The sequence below is a fragment of the Pan troglodytes genome, chromosome 16 (assembly GCF_028858775.2).
Source record: "Pan troglodytes isolate AG18354 chromosome 16, NHGRI_mPanTro3-v2.0_pri, whole genome shotgun sequence".
Taxonomy (NCBI): Eukaryota; Metazoa; Chordata; class Mammalia; order Primates; family Hominidae; genus Pan; species Pan troglodytes.
In genome coordinates, this window is record NC_072414.2 from 60,928,597 (window position 1) to 60,950,641 (window position 22,045).

Below are 22,045 nucleotides of genomic sequence, written 5' to 3' on the forward strand. Positions count from 1 at the left end.
AAGCTGTCCTCCACTTAGCCAAGCTCCCCACCCGCTTCCGGGGGTGGGTTTCCACTGTGCACAACAGTACCTAGCGCTTCCCCCACTACAGCCCCCTTTCACGCTGTGGTAATTGCCAGGTTATCTGCCTCTCCCATTACAGTTCCTTCCTCACAGGGACCGCGTTTAAACCACGGCGGTATCCCTACCGCGCAGGATGGGCCGAGCCCCGCACGCCCCGAGGCAGCACCCCGCACGCAGTAGCCGGGCGTCGAGGCGTTCCCAGCCCACACCAGGCGCGGACCGACGAAGGCGGAGCGAGCATGCGCACTAGGAAGGGGCGGGGCGGGGCGCGCGCGATCCCCCGCCCCCTGCACGCGGTCCCAGGAGGGGCGGGCCTTGGCCGCTCGCTCTCCCCTCCCCCATGCCGCCGCGCTTGCGCGCTGGGGACAACCGTTGCTGGGTGTCCCAGGGCCTGAGGCAGGACGGTCCTCCGCTGACACCTTCCCTTTCGGCCTTGAGGTTCCCAGCCTGGTGGCCCCAGGACGTTCCGGTCGCATGGCAGAGTGCTACGGACGACGCCTATGAAGCCCTTAGTCCTTCTAGTTGCGCTTTTGCTATGGCCTTCGTCTGTGCCGGCTTATCCGAGTGAGTGACCGGCCTGAGGAGGCAGCGGACCGGGGACACCCTGGGGGAACTTCCCGAGCTCCGCGACCTCGAAGCCTGGCCCTTCCTTCTCCCTGGTCCTACATGCCTCCCTCCCCAACTGTCCGGGGTCCTGGCCTCGACGCCGAGGGGTGTCCCTCTCCTCTCCTGGTCAGGGAACGCAGCAACTGAGGCGGCGCGGCCCAGATGAGACGGGAAGCGCCTGCGGGCCGTGGGCGCGGGTGGAACCCCCTCACCTCACCGGAGGCCTGCCTCTGCCCACCCGATCCTTCCCCAGCCATTGGGCGTGTGACCGTGCAGGGGTCGTGTGACAGCTGCTGGCCAGCTAGGAATGATTTTTACATTTCTTCTTTTTTTTTAATTATTATACTTTAAGTTCTAGGGTACATGTGCACAGCGTGCAGGTTTGTTACATATGTATCCATGTGCCATATTGGCGTGCTGCACCCATAACTTGTCATTTACGTTAGGTATATCTCCTAATGCTATCCCTCCCCCCTCCCCCCACCCCACGACAGGCCCTGGTGTGTGATGTTCTATTTTTGCATTTTCAAAGTAAATATGAAATGTACTCTTTCATGACTTGTGGAAAAGCATGACGCTCACATTTCATTGTTCGTGAATAAAGTTTTACTGGCACACAACCACGCTCATTCCTTTACGTATTGCCCATGGCTGCTTTCCCGCGTTAGAACAACGGGGTTAAGTGGTTGCCACACAGTCTGGTCTGCAAAGACTGAAGTATTTACTCTCTGGCCCTGTACAGAAAAAGGTTGACCCATACGGTAAAATTTGGAGAGCTTGTGGATTGTGGGTCGCGGTCTGGGACACTCACCTGAGGATGCGCTCCCAGAGAGCATGCTTGCGCACACGGCATTCAAAGCCTTAGTTAAGCAGGATTATAACTTAAGACCTGCCAAGGAGCAATTTTTGTCCCTCCCCGAAAGCTGAAAACCAATAAGGTCAAATTCAGGGGTGCTAAGACTTTACTATATTAACAATATCATGTGGGCACCTTAAGGCACTTAGTATTTAAGTCAGGTAGGTGAGGCTTCCCCATTTAGTCTAACTGTAGTTCATTGTGGCATTTAGTAATGTTGGAGTTTGGTTTCACTTAAATCAATAAATACAATTTAACAGGTGTAAAAAAAGCACTATCGTGCATGCTGATTATGCAAATCTATTTTTCAGAATTGCTAAACGACCTTAGTTAAAAATCAAATTTAAAAACTGAAAATACAACACAATCTAAATTATGAATAGTAATGGGAAAAGTTCTAGATGAAGTTCTAGGTAACTAAAGTTAGCTCTTTAAATACTAGCATTTATGATTTATAGCTGTTTTTAATAAAGAGTTTTGTAAAATTTTTCTTCCTTGACATAGAGGACCAGAACATAATGAAGATGCTACTATCTTTTCTTAATGTCTGATGATCATTATTACTAACACCAGTTATTGCATTTTGGTAGTTGTAGATCAGCAAGTCACAAGTGACTAACATATATGGAGACTTTAACTGAAGTGACTTTAACACTGTCACACAGTACACTCTGGGACTGCTAGGTAGGAGTCCCTGGACACCCACTTAACTCAGTGCAGCCTCTTGCCTAACACCATAATTTTCCCCTCCCCCTCCCCTTCCCTTCCCCCCCCTTTTTTTTTCCCTGAGACAGGGTCTCAGCCTCTAGCCCAAACTAGAGTGCAGTGGCCCGATCTCGGCTCACCGCAACCTCTGCCTCCCAGGCTCAAGGGATTCTCCCACCTCAGCCTCCTGAGTAGCTGGGATTATAGGTGCACGCCACTACCACCTGGCTAATTTTTGTATTTCTAGTAGAGACGGGGTTTCACCATGTTGGCCAGGCTGGTCTCGAGCTCCTGACCTCAAATGATCCATCCGCCTCGGCCTCGCAAAGTGCTGGGATTACAGGCTTGAGCCACTGTGCCCAGCCAGCCTGTTGTCTTTCTTAGCACCCTATTCCCTAATCTTTCTTGGGAAGAAAGAAAAGGGTTGTAGGAAATGAAAAGACGCTTCCCAGAAAAAAGGAGTGATTTTGTGTTGAATATATAGATGTTATAAGACATAAGGAAACTATATACAGGTTGTAATCATAGAAGATGTCTTGGAATATGTAATTACCTTTCTTCTACAGAAGTGGATTAAGGAATATATAGAGCAGGCAGTGGTACATGGCTGCTTTCTCTGTATCTGTCTCTCTACTTTTTCTCTAATTTTAATTTTGTTTTTAAAATAAGTATACCAAAATGCGTATATCATTGAGCTTGATGTAAATCAGCTATGCATTCTTTTATATGGCCACTATTCAAACAATTGTTGGCGAGATGCAAAAGATAAGGTACATAGGTTTTTATAATGAAAAGTGCAGCTTTGACACATTTTTTCTAGACTACTAGACAGTTTTGAGGTTATATTACGCAAACATCACGGGTGTATTAAGTAATTGCATTTATTGAAAACCTCAGTACTTCTTGTATCTGCCTATACCTTTCTAACAGGCCCAATCCAAGCTTAGCTAGTATTTGTTTAATCTAAATTCAGTTAGATATAAATGCAGCTTGGGTATACAGAAGTCGGCACTCCTTTACATACACACACACACATCCTGATGGTGCTGGAGAAACAACGTTTTACTATATAAAATTTTTATACATTCAGTTTCCTCTACCTGATTTTTCCATAGTTTTAAATACTTTCCCATTTTTAAATTTTTAAATGGGAAAGTATTTAATGTATTCCCTCTTTAATGTATTTGCACTGTGCAACTTACTTTACTTTTTAATGAGAATTCTTTTTGCTTTAAAAAAAAAAATGCACAGGCTGGGCACGGTGTCTTACACCTGTAATCCCAGCACTTTGGGAGGCTGAGGCGGGCAGATCACCTGAGCCCAGAAATTCAAGACCAGGCTGGGCAACATGGCGAAACCCTGTCTTTACAAAAAATACAAAAGTTAGCCAGATGTGGTGGGGCAGGCCTGTAGTCCCAGCTATTCGGGAGGCTGAGGTGGGAGGATCACCTGAGCCCAGGAGGTAGAGGTTGCAGTGAGCTGAGATGGCGCCACTGCATTCCAGCCTGGCTGACAGAGTGAGACCTTGTCTCAAAAAAAAAAAAAAACACAGTAACTTCTAAAGTAATATTAACATAATAGTTACATATTTAAATAATATCAACTACTATTAAAATTATATAATTGGCCTTTTTAAATTTTAAGTCATCAAATATTCATGGGCTGGCAGTGCAAACTAATTAAAATTAAAGTGTGTTAATTTAATATTAATATATGTTAATTTTTAAATGATTCAAACTTTGCATAATAAGTATAAATAAAATTAAAATATTAATTTTGGGGTATCTCCCAAATAAATTATTTCCTCTAGATCATCTCTTGGTATAGACTAGGAAAAATAGGGTTAGTCTAGGATTACGAAAGCTCTTATTTCTAGATTGGTATTATAAGAAGGCTCAATGTATCAGTCTTTGGCTTCTGTCATTGTGTTTAGGAAGGATTTTGTCCTAATGAACCACAGAAGGTAAGGGAAACAATAAGGCAGCAACCAGCAACAATTGTTTGAATCTATCACCAAATAAATTAAGAGGAAAAGAATATTCTTTTATTTCAAATACATTCTAAAGGTAAAGTTCACTGAGTTCTGGTGCTGCAAGTTCACTTAGCTAGTGCCCAAGGCTACAGCATTTAAAAGGTCTCTCAAACCTGTGAATAAACTGTCATGACACACTTTGTTAATGTTTGAGATAATGAGGAGCATGTCATCCAATAGGCAAGTGTCAAGAGAGTAGTCTGTGGGGGAGTAGCAGGAAGTTTCATTAGCCTGTCCATTGATGTTTTATGGGGGGAAAAAGTCCTGTCTTTCTGTTCTGTTGATCATATTATCCCTTAAATGGATATACTTTAATCTCTTGATAATATATGTGAAATTAAACTTAAGCAACATTTTTTATCTCCAAATAAAATACTAGTTATTTGAAAAGAAAATATTTTCTTTTTTTTTTAGTATCACTATATATTTGAAGCATTTTAAAAACACACAATTTATTTAACCTAAGTATAGTTTTTTCCGAGCCTCAAATATTCATACCTTGACCATTTGGAGCCATTGTAAGCTGTCTTCTCTTGTTCTTTTGATAGGATCCCATATATTTTTAAAGACTTCTTGTTTTCTGATGTTAACTGATTGTTCCAAGCCCACTTTGTGTGTTTCCCACTCTATCTTTCTCACTCTGAATGGAATTAACTGTCTTTCCAAGGGGATGGAGAACATGGTATGAGAGACCAAAGTGCCTGCGATACATACTAGACTACTGCAGTGGGGAAATATTGTTATTTTTGTCATTTTAGTGAACAGAACTAGAAGAGAAAGATTTAAAATAATGAGTTTATTTTGGTTCCAATTATAACATTACTCATAGGATGCATCTTGATTTTTAACTCTTTATCCACACTAGAATTGTAACATAATTTAATAAGGCTATTTTGGTTGTGTATTGTGGCAAAAATGACTGCTCCCCAAATTTATCATTTTTCATGATTCTATGGGTTCACTAGACTCAGCTGGGCAGCTCTGCTTCATATGGTATAGCTGAGGTCACTCATGCAGCTGCATTCAGCTGGAAGTTCAAATGGATAGGAACATCCCAGATGGCCTCTCATCCTCCAGGGTCTTTACATGACTTCTCATCTTTCAGTACTCTAGCCCAAGTTTCTTTACACCATGGCAGCTTGCTTCCAAGAAGGAGATTTATAAGCCCCAACATGGATGCTCTTACGAAGCCTACACTGTAACAGACTTGCTAATGTCCTATAGGCCAAGACAAGTCACATGGGGCAAGCCCATATCCAATGTCAGAAGACACTACCCAAGAACATGAATAGCAGGAAGTGTAAAGCCATAAAGTTACATTTCTTTAACTGGAACACTTGATTAATATGAACATAATTACTTGTTTATTTACCTGTCAGCAAAAATTAAGATTTGTGTAATAATAAATTATAAGAAAATTGCTGGATGAATAAGAAGATTTAATATTTCCTTTTATGACCATTCCTTGAGTACACCTCAGTAATTAAGCACAATTATTACTACTTTGAGTTGGAAATACAGTACTCCAGCTCAGTTCATTTTAAAATTTTAACCTTCATAAAAGTTCATTTTAATTTGAAGGTGTTGGATATTTTAACTGGTAGTTCTTGCATTATTACAGCTTTCAGTTATTAATTCTTACTTTAGTACTTAACTGCTGTAGAATAAGGGAAGTTTATTCTTTATGAGTCCACTTCATGGCATGTATAGAAAATACAAGCAATTTGTTCTCCAAAGTTATGGACATTCAGCCAGAGCGTGTGGACCATCTATAAGTGATGGATGCTTGGGTATATGTTTAAGTTTTATATACATGAGTTCTTTATGGATAAAGCCATTTTGTTTTCACTATCATTGTAATAAAAATCCTAGTTATATTCAAATCTTTAACAAAATGAGCATCCATAATTGGTGATTAAATTTTGGGTGCAATCAGCAGTTGCCATATCAAGGCTACTGGCCAAGGGCAAAGTAGAAATGTATGTGTATCTACACAATGAAATATTATTTGGCCATAAAAATCAATGAAGTACCGATACATGCTACAACATAGATGATCTTGAAGACATTACGCTAAGTATAAGAAGCCACTCACAAAAGGACACATATCGTATGAGTCCATTTATATGAAATGTCTAGCATAGGCAAATGCGTAGCTACAGAAAGTAGATTAGTGGTTGTCCAGGGGCTGGGGGATAAGGGATATGGGAAATGGATTTTACTGTGGGATGACAAAACTGTTTTAAACTTAGATTGTGGTGGTGATTGTACCACTCTGGACATACTGAAAACCATTGAATTGCATACTTTAAGATAAATAAAAGGTAAATTATTGAGGTATTTTAATATTAAGATTGTGATTTACTTACATTAAAATTATGTCAATGCAGTATTACTTTAGAGATTGATAAAATTCAATGAAAGGTAATTAGTAGAACATAAGTTTATGTGATCTAAACTTACATTAGGCTATTTAGTAAGGGGCAGTTACAAGAAGTATGGGGGCTCTCTGAGAAATGGAGCTGTTTCACCATGATGTTTATGATGTTATTTTATATAAACTTCACACTTAGAAATTTAGAAAGACGTAGTAAGCTGTGTCTTTTATTATAAAAAACTGCTTACTTTGCCTAAAATAAAAGAACATTCTTATTACTCATTTAAAATTTTCTCTCTAATAATTATTGGACAATTAGCCAGAAACTGCTCCCCACACAATAGTTTTTAGACTAACAGATTTATTTTTAAACAAAACATGAAGTCTAGTTTTCTTCCTCTGTATTCTTCTGTAGAAATGTTTTACCTGTGATTATCTTAGTAAGATAAATTACTAGAAGTGCAATTAATTTACATACCTTCCAGCATTCTGTTCATTCATTCAGTTATTCATACTTTTTGACTGTCTAGTATGATTCTAGGCACTGGGTAAAACAGAGTATATAATGAATAAATTAGATGTGTCACAGCTCTCAAAGAGCTTACTAAGTGTAACAGTTAACAAATATTAAACTAACAAATACAGTTAGAACTGTCTAAATTCTATAAAGAAAAGATCAGTATGCTAGAAAGAGACTAAAGAAGGATCTAGGGATCAAAAGGGGAGTAAGGATGGAACTTATTATTTTTTTTCTTTATTTCTTCTAAAAAAAAAAACAGGATCCATGTGTAGAACGTGCAGTTTGTTACATAGGCATACGTGTGCCATAGTGGTTTGCTGCATCTATTGGCCCATCCTTTAAGTTCTCTCCCCTCACCCCCCACCCACCAACAGGCGGTGGTGTGTGTTCTCCAGGGGCTGGGGTATAGGGGATATGGGAAATGGGTTTTATTGTTCTCCTCTCTGGGTAGGAGGGAACTTATTTTACTAAGGAAGTAACATATACACATGCCAATCCTAGGTTTTATCATTTAAAAATATTTGCCTACTTGACTGGCAAAACAAAAATTGTTTTTAATTTGCATATCTTTTATGAACAATGAATTTTAGCAAGTTTTCATGCAAATTGGCTTTTATGTTATTCTCTTCCTCCTTTAATTGGTCATTCTATGAAAAGGAAATATATTTCACATGTATTATTTATTGAATGAAGTTTTAAATTTTATTTATTTATCTATTATTTTATTTTATTTTTTTGAAATGGAGTTTCACTCTTGTCCCCCAGGCTGGAGTGCAATGGCACAACCTTGGCTTACTGCAACCTCTGCCTCCTGGGTTCAAGCGATTCTCCTGCCTCAGCCTCGAGAGTAGCTGGGACTACAGGTGCATGTCACCATGCCCAGTTAATTTTTGTATTTTTAGTAGAGACGAGGTTTCACCATGTTGGCCAGGCTGGTCTCGAACTCCTGACCTTAGTTGACCCACCCAAAGTGCTGAGATTACAGGCGTGGGCCACCAAGCGCAGCCTGAAATTTTATATTTCATTGCTCATTTTAAATCATGATTTTATTATTTTCCTCATAATAAACTCAAAAGTAATTAACTTGCCTTTTATTTCTGTGTGAACGGGATGTATTTTTTTGTAAGTCATTGATTGTCAGTTACTTGTACTTTGTAGTAAGAAAATACTGTATTTGGATTATTTTCAATATTACTAGATACATCTTAATATGCGAAAGGGATGCATTTTGGTCCATTTGATGATAGAACAAAATTTGGTCATATTTAATTTAATTTAATTTTAATATTTACAGGTAGTTTAAAATATTTTGGTCCAGTTGACAGCACAATTTCGGATACTATATTTATTTATTTGATTTTATTTAATGTTCACATGTATTTTAAAACAGAGTAGTATCCCTGCAGAATAATTTTATCACAACACTAATACAGCTTTGCCAGCATCCTTGTGTCATTTCTTTATGACAACATTGTGTGGTTGTTACAAGCACCTGCTTTGAAGTAAGGCAGCCTGTGTTCAAATCTCATCCTTACTTATAAGTTGAATATAATCTTAAGCAAATTGCTTATCCTTTCTAAGTCTCTTCCTTTTCTTCTTTGACAAAGTACTTCTCACAGTCAAAGCCCTGGGTATAGTGCCTGGCACATAGTGATCATTCAATCAGTGGAAGCTATTAGGATCTTTTAAATCATTATCTTCCATTTCCCCTTTGGATTTCCTACCACTTTTGTTCCTACAGTTATTTAGTACCATTTTGTTTACTTTCTTACCATTTCTGTTGTGTGACAGTTCTTCCTGTACTATTTCAAGAAGAGAAGTGCAGGCAACCTCAGGCTCACCTTCAGGCCCCATATCTGAGATTCCAGCAAAATCTCAAGCCTGCTTAGCAGTGGGCCATCCTGCTTATAAGAGGAACTGGAGAGCAGCATCATGGTTTCCCAAGCTGAAGATTCTTACCTGGGCCAGAGCCATGTTCTAGGACATTGCCATGTTTGCTTTAATCACTTACTGGTAAAAATAGATGGGATATTATAAAGTATACCAGTGTAGACTATGAATATCCAAGTATAATAACACAACTTCTAGCAAGATTGTCTGTTCCTTGTAAGAATTTGAATTTTGTTCAGCTTTCTAGCACCTCCTGAAGAATGGAGAAAAACAGGTTTTCACAGTGGCCACAGCCATCTGTAGGGACAGTTGAGGCTCCACTATCTTTTACTACCTTGACTACAAACATTTTTATAAAGATCAAATTGATTTGCAAGAGCAGACCTGATTAGCAGAACTGAGAAGGTCAACATGAAATAGGGAGATGTTTTAGGGGACAAAAGCAGGAGGTAGAAGGTGTGTGGAGAGAGGATGGAATTAACAATAGAAAAATATGGAGCCAAGGGTACATGAAGAACAGAGGAAAATCGAGGTAGGAGGTAGTGCACTCTGTTGCTAGGCAGCCAAGAACAGGCTTTTGGGTGTTGCCTGAGTAACAATAGAAGGGGATAATAAATATTTCAGTTTGTTAAGGAATCAGCTAGTAGTAAGTATCTCCTTTTCCTGTCCTTTGGCACTCTAACTCACCTAATATCCACCTGGGTATCTTATTTACTACTTTGAGAAGAGGCAAGCTAAATGGTTGAAAAGCAAGTGTTTAGCAGCCTATAATCTAATGGCAATGTCTTTCTAAAAGCGTTGAAACCTTTGTTGGTTTTACATTTTAGATTTGCTTATTATAGTTGCTCGGAATTAAAATCTTTTTCAGATTAAAAAAACATTTTATTACGGAAAAATTTAAATATGTACACAAGTACAAAGAATTACATAATCTCCACATATTTATAATAGCTTCAGTTATTATTACTATTATTAGCATTTCAGTAGTTTTTGGGGAACAGGTGGTTTTTGGTTACATGGGTAAGTTCTTTAGTGGTGATTTCTAGCTTTAGTTATTATTAATTCATGATTAATCCTATTTCATTGATAGCTCTACCCACATTCCTTTTCCTCTCACTTCCCTTGACACTCTCCCCAATTTCTTGGGCTTGGATTATGTAGAAGCGAATTCTAGACATCCTATAATTTTATCAGCAAATACTTCAGCATGAAGCACTAAAATATAAGGACTTTACAAAACACAAAACAATGTAATTTTTTACTTATAAAAATAATTCCTTAATATTATCAAATATCTGGTTAGTGTTTCTGATTGTCTTTCTCTTTTTCCAGTTTGATAGAATCAGAATTCAAGTAAGATTTATACATGTAACTTATTGATATACCTGTTAATTCTCTTTTCATCTATAGTTCTTCCTCCATCTCTGTTTTTTCCCTTGCAATTTAATTGTTGAAGAAACTGGGTCATACATCCTTTAGTTTTTCACAGTCTAGGTTTTGCTGATTACACCCCCATGGTGTAGTTTAATATCTCCCTTATTGTCCTATATATTTTCTGTATATTGTTAGTTATATCTAGGGAGACCTACTGGATTCAGATTTGACTTTTTTTTTTTTTGCAAGACTACTTCATAGGTGGTGTTGCGTTCTTCCATCAAGAAATACATAATGTCGGATTTTGTGCCTTTTTAGGTATACATAGCCATAGAAAATTATTGCAAAATGATCATATTTTAATTATAAATGGCTTCTTTAATTATTAGCTGAAATAGTTTACAGATTGAAACCTTTCTTCCTTTTGAGCTATTTTTCCATATGCAATTGGGTCTATTTCTATATTTTCTGTTCTGCTCCATTCATCTGTTCATGGCCAATGCTATACTATTTTTCATAATAGAGGCTTTATAATATATTTAAATATTTGATTTTAATATCTGATAAGGCTAGGCTTTGTTTTCCTGGCTGTTCTTATTTGTTCTTCCAAATAAACTTTATAATAAAATTTTCTAACTCCAGAAAAAAATTAATGACATTTTTAGAAACATTAAATGTATAAATTAAAAGAGAGGATATGACATCTAAGCATCTTTATGATGCTGAATCTTTTCATCTGAGAACATGGTATAGCTTTCTATTTGTTGATATTTATGTCTTTCAAAAGATTTTATTATATTCCTGTATTAGTTTACTGTAGCTCCTATAACAAATTACCACAAACTTGATGGTTTAAAACAGCAAAAATTTATTCTCACAGTTCTAGAGGCCAGAAGTCTGGAATCCATTTCCCTGAGCCAAAATCAAGGCATAGACTGGGCTATGCTCCTTCTGGAAACTCAAGGGAAAAATATGCTCCTTGCGTCTTCTAGTTTCTGGTGGCTGCCTACATTCCATGACTTGTGGCCACATCAGTCTAATCTCTGCCTCTTCCTCCACATTACCTCTTCCTCTTCTGGGTGTGTGTCAAATCTCTCTGTGTCTATCTCTTATAAGAACATTTGTGACTGGATTTAGAGTCCACCCAGGTAACCCAGAATAATTGCCCCATGTCAAGAAACTTAATTTAACCACATCTGCAAAGACACTTCTTTCTTAAGGTAATATTTACAGGTTCTAGGGTGATATCTTTGAATATTCATTATTTAGCCTACTATAACTCTTCATATTGATTTTGGCATGTTTTTAATATTTTATGGTTATGTATATATATAATGCCAGGCTGCAGTACAGTGGAAAGATCATGGCTCACTGCAGCCTCAGCCTCCCTAGGCTCAAGCAATCCTTTCACTTCAGCCTTCCCACTAGCTGGGAATACAGGTATGTGCCACCATGCCCAGCTAATTCTTGTACTTTTATAGAGTTGGGGTTTCACCATGTTTCCCAGGCTGGTCTCGAACCCCTGGGCTCAAGCCATCCACCTGCCTCGGCCTCTCAAAGTGCTGGGATTACAGGTGTGAATCACTGCACACAGCCAATATTTTGTTTCATTTTTTCTGTTACGTAAACAACATCTTATTTCTTATATCTTCTAAGCAGTTTATATTTATATATTCATTTTGGTATATTGATTTTTATGACTTGCTATTTATGAAATTCTCTTACTAATTGTAGTAGCTTTTCAATGGATTCTTTTGTGTTATCTGTATTTATAATTCTATCATCTGTATGTAAACATAGTTTTACCTCTTTCTGTCCAATTCTTATGTCTCCAATTATTTTCCCTCATCTAATTGCATTGACTAGTATCTCCAACATGATGTTAAATATTAACAGTAATGAAGATATTAGGTATTCTTATCTTGTTCCTGTCTTTAGTGGAAAAGCTTCTACTGTTTCCCACTAAATAAGATACAAAGTATATTTTAATGTTCTTTTTAGGGAACATGTTTTTCTATATAATTTTAAGGGAAATTTATATTTAAAATGAGAAATGTAAGCAGTTACCTTTATAAAGAATAATATCTTATTAGTGATCTGTAGCTTTGAAAGTGTTTTAAAATATCTAATTTATTTGGTTCAGTGAGATAAAAAGGCAAGTGTAGTATCTTAGCTTTATAGTTAAGTGAATATCCAGATAAGTTAAATAATTACCTAAGGTCATGCTGCTATAAATTGGTAGAGCCAGGACCAGGATCAAATATTTTATTTTCACTGCACAAGGCATATTCATTTTACTCAATTATTTTCCTTCATGAAGACTCTGATTCAGGACAATGCATTTTATAAGTATGAGTTTACATGAATAAGTTATTTTCCTTTTTAAAATGTGATTTTTATACAATTTTTGTTTGCCATTAAAAAATAAAGGAGAAAAAATTCTTGAAACTTAAAAAAATAAATGTGACTTATAATGGTTTACTATATTAAATGATTGGTGTGTGTGTGTGTGTGTGTGTGTGTTTAGGGAGTAAAACATTATAGTTAAAGTCTAAAGTCTCCTCTACTGACCAAATTGAGTCCCACTGCCTCTCCTTAGAGGCAACTGCCCATATGAGTTTAGTACGTTATCATTACAGTCCATTAAAAAAATCTGCAGTTCACAGACAAAATATATGATACTATGTGAGTGATTTTTAAAAAGTATTATAAGGATAACATCAAACTCTACTTTATGTTTTATGCTTTCTTTTTCACTTATCATCATCATATGGATCTTAGGAGTATACAAGGTTTTTCTAAGCATTACATAAAATGCAGAATTTACTTTTAGAATCAAGACCTCCAGACGTGTGGTATCTTTCCACTAACCACATTGGCTCACTAAACTGTTCTCATTAAGAATTTTTTAATAATCAGCTGTGGAATCTAGTGTAATTTCATTGACCAGCATCTGTTTTTGAGGTGAAATGGGTTAATATAAATTATATCCGTTTTCTCATTGGGCGTAAATGCAGAACTTCCACCTCAAGCAGCCACTCCCTGATTTTACAGTTTTTGGGGGTTCATTTTGTTTGGGGCTCTTTTCTGATGGCTGTTCTGTTCAAAACCAATCTATTCTGGCCACTGTTAAAGGTTTATACTCTCTGTGAATAAAGTAGGAATATGCTAGCAGTACGAAAGAGATTTTGTAAAACTGTTAATGCTAATTACAAATGGTGCTTCTAGTAAATAAAGCTGGCCTCCTTAAAACTCAAAAAAAAAGAATTTTTTAAGATTTAGAAATATGCCTTCAATTTTGATTAAATGTCTATCTGGTCTTTCTAAGTTGTAACAGAATAAAGAAGAGAGGAGAAACATGTAAATACAAAGCAGTTTTTGAGTATTTTGTGCTTACCAAAAAGCTAAATAAAAGTGCCTCCTGAACAGAAAGTTTATTACTTTATTTAGCCTGCAGGGGGATGGTTCAGGTAGGCGTAATGCATTAGTGTTTGGTAAAAAGTGATTTACTTCCCTGAATTAAATCAATTTGTATACTTGAAAATGGCAAACCTTAAAATTGCACATGGTAAAAAACCATAGCACTTAAAATTAAAATACCCTGGTTCAGGAGTAGTTGAACAGAATTCCAGAATATCTTAATATCTTACTATCTTTTCTGTTCTCCATGTTGGAAATGAGAGGCTTTACTGCTCAGATGCTGCAAAATAGGAGTATAAATAGAACTACCTTTTTTTTTTTTTGCTTATGAAAATATTTTATTTTAGGAGACCCCTCAAAAAAAGACTCTCCACATTAGATAGACGCCCCAACAATACCCTTGGGCTTTTTTTGTCTTTTCTGTATTTTTTCTTTTTTAAGTCAACTAAAACAATTTGATGCTTAAAATAAAAGACAGGAAATATTTCCTGACTAGACTTTAGTCAAGAATATATATATATTTTTGATCCGGGGGCAGGTGAGGAGAAGGAAGGTGCTGCCAGCGGTTCATGAAGTAGAACTACCATTTTGTTGTTAAGAGTGAAATGCTGATGATTTAGACCAGGAACTCACAAACTTTTTCTGTAAAGGGTAATATAGTATTTTCAGCTTTGCAGGCCATGTGGTCTCTTACAATTACTCTAGTGTTGCAGGCAAAAGCACCTGTAGATAATACACAAACAAATAGGCAAGACTCATTGGGTTCCAATAAAACGTTACTTACTAAAACAGTTGAATGGATATGAGTCACAGACTATAGTTAGATCTTTGTTGGGTTGAAGGCAGTAGTATACTGGTAAACATTTAAAACTGGCTTTTCGGAGAGAGGAGGAAACTCTGATTTGTAGCATTTGCTCATTTACATGGCGTAGATACTCCAACCATGGTTGATTTCAAACTACCAAGTTGACATCACTGAGCAGGGAGGTAGAGATGCACAGTAGCACACCATTATATGCATTTTCATCATACAGATACACTAGATGTAAATAACCTCACAAGCATAGAAAATAGTAAAATAATTAGAAAGTGATGAGTTTGGGATATTTATTACCTTTGCTTTTAATATAATTTATTTGATTGTAAATGTAGATAAGTTAATTGTTAAATAATGTCTGTGTTTAACATCTGGCTCACAAAATTCATAAAAATTTAACAATGGGCTCTAGTGAACCAGTATAAGCCTACTCCAGCACACCACTGTGTTAGAGGACATAATCAAGAATTTTCGTTTAATAAGTTGCCTGTTGAATCATAAGTTATATGGGAGAATAAAAGCAAAAATATAGAGAGAATGGTGTTAATATGCAACTTTTGCACTAATCTTGCTCAACTGTTTTAATAAGAACCTGAAGAAATAATTTTGTTTATTTAAGTGAAAGTTGACTCTGTGTCAAAGGTGCTTTGCATATTGGTTCTTTATTTCAATTTTTAAGTGATAGCATATGAAATAAATTTTGGTCAGTAGATTCTGTCAGTGTGTCATATATAATAATAAATGTTACTTATTATTTATTTGATTTTTTCCCTGAAGGCATAACTGTGACGCCTGATGAAGAGCAAAACTTGAATCATTATATACAAGTTTTAGAGAACCTAGTACGAAGTGTTCCCTCTGGGGAGCCAGGTCGTGAGAAAAAATCTAACTCTCCAAAACATGTTTATTCTATAGCATCAAAGGGATCAAAATTTAAGGAGCTAGTTACACATGGAGACGCTTCAACTGAGAATGATGTTTTAACCAATCCTATCAGTGAAGAAACTACAACTTTCCCTACAGGAGGCTTCACACCGGAAATAGGAAAGAAAAAACACACGGAAAGTACCCCATTCTGGTCGATCAAACCAAACAATGTTTCCATTGTTTTGCATGCAGAGGAACCTTATATTGAAAATGAAGAGCCAGAGCCAGAGCCGGAGCCAGCTGCAAAACAAACTGAGGCACCAAGAATGTTGCCAGTTGTTACTGAATCATCTACAAGTCCATATGTTACCTCATACAAGTCACCTGTCACCACTTTAGATAAGAACACTGGCATTGAGATCTCGACAGAATCAGAAGATGTTCCTCAGCTCTCAGGTGAAACTGCGATAGAAAAACCCGAAGTGTTTGGAAAGCACCCAGAGAGTTGGAATAATGATGACATTTTGAAAAAAATTTTAGCTATTAATTCACAAGTGCAACAGGCACTTCTTAGTGACACCAGCAACCCAGCATATAGAGAAGATATTGAAGCCTCTAAAGATCACCTAAAACGAAGCCTTGCTCTAGCAGCAGCAGCAGAACATAAATTAAAAACAATGTATAAGTCCCAGTTATTGCCAGTAGGACGAACAAGTAATAAAATTGATGACATCGAAACTGTTATTAACATGCTGTGTAATTCTAGATCTAAACTCTATGAATATTTAGATATTAAATGTGTTCCACCAGAGATGAGAGAAAAAGCTGCTACAGTATTCAATACATTAAAAAATATGTGTAGATCAAGGAGAGTCACAGCCTTATTAAAAGTTTATTAAACAATAATATAAAAATTTTAAACCTACTTGATATTCCATAACAAAGTTGATTTAAGCAAACTGCATTTTTTCACAGGAGAAATAATCATATTCGTAATTTCAAAAGTTGTATAAAAATATTTTCTATTGTAGTTCAAATGTGCCAACATCTTTATGTGTCATGTGTTATGAACAATTTTCATATGCACTAAAAACCTAATTTAAAATAAAATTTTGGTTCAGGAGTTTGTAGTTTTTTCTCATTAATTTTAAATGTTGTGAAGACCTTTACGATGTTTAAGCTTTGATTTTACTTGAATAGATTAGTTAAATTCATTCATTTTATGAGTTAAGAGACTGTGCTCTCTCTCACTCTATAGCTACTTTTAAATAAAATAATTCTATATACATAAAGTGTAAAATTTTGGGGCATATGGTCTTTCTTTTTCAGATAATCTGAGTTGTCTTTTTTTTTTTTGAGACAGAGTCTCACTCTGTCACGCAGGCTCGAGTGCAGTGGTGCGATCTTGGCTCACTGCAACCTCCGCCTCCCGGGTTCAAGTGATTCTCCTGCCTCAGCCTCCTGAGTAGCTGGGATTACAGGCACCCATGACCACGCTTGGCTAATTTTTATATTTTTAGTAGAGACGGGGTTTCACCATGTTGGCCAGGCTGGTCTCAAACTCCTGACCTCAGGCAATCCACCCTCCTCGGGCTCCCAAAGTACTGGGATTACAGGCGTGAGCCAGTGCGCCCAGCGAGTTTTCTGTCTTAATAGCATAACTTGGAGCTTGTATCTGCACTTTTATTTGGATATAGGTGTGCCTCCTTTAAAATGTAGATACTATATTAAGATACATCTCTATTCTTTTGTCATTAAGTACTTTTGGAGTATCAATGAGGGACTGTAACCTCGATATGTAATGAAGTCATTCTCATTTCCTTTCTTTGTGTACATACACATTGAAGATTTTCAAATCTTTTGTCAGAGAGTATGACTGACACCATTAAGGTTAACTGTGTAGTATTATAATAATGGCTCAGGTAATTCTGTTTATGATTTGACCAGTATTATATTCAAATACATTTATTTATTTGTTCATCAAGACATTCATTTATAGTTTGATAAAGATTTATTGACCTTTTACTATGTGCAGGACACAATAGATGCTAGGCTTTGGGGATACAAAAATAAGACCTACTTTCTTTTCTCTTTGACATTATATTATAGCGGGAAAGATACACACTAAACAAATAATATCAAGAATTTTTAAATTTCAGTTGTGACAAGTTATTATGAAGGTGTGAGGTGTTTGACCTCACTTAGACCAAGAATAATGGGAAAGCTACCCTGAGAAAGTGGCAATTAAGGTATAGTCTGAAAGATTAGGGTGTGTGTAAGGAGAAAGTGAACATTCCAGGCAGAGGGAACAGCAGGTATGAATGCTGTGAGTTAAAAATAAGGATGAGAAGTTCAGGAAGTACCTGGAGTATAGAAAGGCAAGAAAGAGCATCACAAGATGGATCTGGTGACATATACACCAGGTCAGAATATATCCTGTGGCGCCTTCAGTGCGTTATTAAATGTTTTAGCCTTTACCCTGTGATCAATGAGAAGCCATTCGTGGATTTTAAGCAAAAAGGACTAGTATGATCAAATATCTGTTAACAACAACCAAACCCACTTGCTGCAGTTTTGGAAGTGGGCAAAAGTAGATGCGCACTGTGCACAGGCCAAATGTTGCTTGGAGTAGGTGGAAAGAATTGGCAATTAAGAGGGAGAACCAGGCCGGGCGCAGTGGCTCACGCCTGTAATCCCAGCACTTTGGGAGGCCAAGGTGGGCGGATCACCTGAGGTCAGGAGTTCAAGACCAGCCTGGCCAACATCGTAAAACCCCGTCTCTACTAAAAATACAAAAATTAGCTGGGCGTGATGGTGGGCGCCTGTAATCCCAGCTACTTGGGAGGCTGAGGCAGGAGAATTGCTTGAACGTGGGAGGTGGAGGTTGCAGTGGAGCCGAGATTGCAGTGAGCTGAGATTGCAGTGAGCCGAATTGCAGTGAGCCAAGATTGCGCCACTGAACTCCAGCCTGGGTGACAGAGCAAGACTGTTTTGGGTGGGGGGGGAAAGAGGGAGAATCAACAAGATTTGGTGATTGAATGGATATGGGGACTGTGCTAATAGCAGGGACCAAAAATAATTCCCACAATTAGTTGTGTTGTAAAAAGTATTATATATAGGCTTTGTTTACTAAAAATACTCTTTTACTGTTATTTATAAAATAATTTTACTTTTGAAAATTTCAAAAATTTGCAAAAGTAAAGAATAATATAATGAATCCATGTACATGTCAACCTTAAAGACCTCATAGAGACAAGCTCTCTGAAACAAAAGATTTTAATTGGGAATAAAAAAGCGTTGCAATTTAGGGTACACAAGCCATGAAAATCATAAGCACACACACCAGGAAAATCAGGACAAAGGGAGTTTTTAAAGCAGGAGTCCACACAAACTGCTTTGAAACAAAGCTCACTGCAGGAGATAGGCCTTGGTAGGTGCCTGTCCTGGTCAGATCATATCAGAAATGCTGAAGGCCAAGGAAATGCCTGAGAATAAGCTCTGATTACAGGATACATCCAAGATGTATAGGTATTTCAAGAATGTAAGCAGGAGGATTTTTTCTTTATGACCTCCCCAGCTCCCATTTTTGATTAGGGCTTTGACATAAGTGACTCCATTTTGTTATTGTTCACTTCCACATACCCATCATCTAGTCTCAACAATCATCTAAAGACTAATCTTCTTTCATCTATATCCCTACCCCTTTCCCCTCTTCCTATTTTATGTTGAATTAAGTCACGGATACTTTATCATTTCATCAGTAAAAATATAACAATGTGAAGCTCTGTAAGTTTTTTTTTTTTTTAAAAACATAACCACAATATCACACATAAAGGTTTAATGATTTCTGGCTGGGTGCAGTGGCTCACGCCAGTAATCCCAGCACTTTGGGAGGCCAAGGCAGGAGGATCATTTGTGGTCAGGAGTTCAAGACCAGCCTGGCCAATATGGTGAAACCCTGTCTCTACTAAAAATATAAAACATAGCTGGGTGTGGTGGTGCATGCCTGTCATCCCAGCCACTCAGGAGGCTGAGGCAGGAGAATAGCTTGGACCCAGGAGACAGGTTGCAGTGAGCTGAGATCATGTCACTGTGCTCCAGCCTGGGCAACAGAGGGAGACTCCATCAATGATTTTTACTATCATCAGATATCTAGTCAATGTTCAAATTCCCAATTGTGAAATAATTTTTAAAATTTAGGGTTTATATGAATCGAGATTAAATAAAGTTCACACATTAAAATTGGTTGATTTGACTAATAAGTCTCTTTTAATCTAAAGTATTCCTTTATACCTCTTTTTTTTTCCCCTTTAGGTTTATTTACTGAAGAAATTGGTCATTTGTCCTATAGTTTCCCACAATATGGATTTTGCTAATTGCATCCCCATAGTGCCATTTAGCATGTTCTCCTATCCTCTATCTTTTCTATAAATTGGTAGTTGGATCTAGAGAGGCTTCATCAAACTGAGGTTTTTTTTTTCTTTCTCTTTCTTCTTCTTCTTTTTTTTTTTTTTTTTTTTTGGCAAGATGCTGTTTTATTCTTCCATATGGTTGGGTCTCTTTTTGTATTTTTAGCAGACTTTTATGGTCATTGCCTAGATAGATTAATTGATCAGGTGATACAAAGTAGAGACATCATTCCTTCCATTATTATCTGGAATGTGTCTATAAAGAGAAACTTTCATCTATTATTTGATTCCCCAGTGGTCTAGTGTGTATTGGAAAGACATCAAATGCTTGAATCCCTTTGCTTAATAATTTCCAGAATAATTAGTTCATAGAATCTCCAATGATACTCTATTTTATTAGTAGCCTTTATTTTTTTCAAACAATTTTAGTTTTACAGAGAAATTGATCAGAAAGTACAGAGTTCTCACATCCGTCTCTCTCCTCCCTGACACATCTTGTATTGGTGTGGTACATTTGTTATAATTAATGAACCTACATTGACACATCATCATCACCTAAACTCCATAGTTTATACTAAGATTCGCTCTTGGTGTTTTACATTTTATGCATTTGGACAATTGTACATGTGTCCACCGTTATAGTATCACACAGAGTAGTTTCACTGCCCTAAAACCCTCTGTGTTTCATCTATTCATGCCTCTCTCTCCCCTAACTTCTGGCTGGCAACCACTGCTTTTTTTTTTTTTCCCCACAATTTTGCCTTTTCCAGAATGTATATATAAGTTGAGTAACTTATTTGAAATGCCTAGGACCAGAAGTGTTTTGAATTTTGTTTTTTTTTTCAGATTTTGGTATTTGCATATACATAATGAGATATCTTGGGGATAGGATCCAAGTCTAAACATGAAATTCATTTATGTTTCATATATACTTTATGCACAGAGCCTGAAGGTAATTTTCTACAGTACTTTTAATAATTTTGAGCATGAAATAAGGTTTGTGTACATGACCCATCAGAAAGCAAAGGTGTCAACATCTCAGCCACCCATGTGGACAGTCTGTGGTTATTTAGCATCACTATCATTTCTGACTCTGAATTTATTTGCTACTGATAAGCGATTATTTTCTTACACTTATGCACACATAAGTACTTGACAGTAAAAACATGACATACTATTAATACAGTGAAAAAATAATGTGTCAGTTGTGGAATTTTTCACTTGAGATGTCCTGTCAGCATTCAAAAGCTTTCAGATTTTGGAACATTTTGGATTTTTGTTTTGTTTTGTTTTTTTGCTTTTTGTTTTGAGACAGAGTCTCACTCTGTTTCCCAGGCTGGAGTGCAATGGTGCGATCTTGCTCACTGCAACCTCCGCCTCTTGGGTTCAAGCAATTCTCCTGCCTCAGCTTCCTGAGTAGCTGGGACTACAGGCGCGTGCCCCTATACCTGGCCAAATTCTTTTTGTGTGTATTTTTTTTAGTAGAGTCAGGGTTTTACTATGTTGGCCAGGCTGGTATCAAACTCCTGATCTCAAGTGATCCGCTGGCCTCGGCATCCCAAAGTGCTGGGATTACAGGCCTGAGCCACAGCGCCCAGCCCATTTTGGATTTTGGATTTTGGATTTTCAGATTAGGGATGCTCAGTCTGTGGTTGGAATCAATGCAGTCTGTAGCCTTTTCAGACTGGTTTCTTTCATTTAGTAATACACATGTAAGTTTCCTCTGTGTCTTTTAATGACTTGATAGTTTATTTCTTTTTGGTGTTGAATAATATTCTATTGTCTAGATGTACCACAATTTATTTATTCATTCACCTACTGAAGGACATCTTGGTTGCTTCTAAGTTTTGACAATTATGAATAAAGCTGACGTAAACGTTTATGTGCAGGTTTTTGTGTGGACAGAAGTTTTCAACTCCTTTGGGTAAACACCAAGGAGCATGATTGCTGACTCATACGTGATACGGTTTGGATGTGTGTCCCCTCTAAATCTCATGTTGAAATGTGATTCCCAATGTTGTAGATGGGGCTTGGTGGGAGATGACTGGATCACAGGGGCAGATCCCTTATGAATGATTTAGCATGATCCCTTTGGTGATAAGTGAACTC

At 37.2% G+C, this 22,045-nt stretch overlaps 1 protein-coding gene across 1 annotated transcript; it reads left to right on the top strand.

Moving 5' to 3' along the window:
- The first annotated feature begins 311 nt into the window (after nucleotides 1-311).
- Nucleotides 312-16,650, top strand: SPESP1 (sperm equatorial segment protein 1). Its single transcript, XM_009429435.4, has 2 exons — nucleotides 312-627; nucleotides 15,438-16,650. The coding sequence occupies exons 1-2, from the start codon at nucleotides 564-566 to the stop codon at nucleotides 16,424-16,426; spliced, it is 1,053 nt and encodes a 350-aa protein (XP_009427710.1). The 5' UTR covers nucleotides 312-563; the 3' UTR covers nucleotides 16,427-16,650.
- Nucleotides 16,651-22,045: the final 5,395 nt, after the last annotated feature.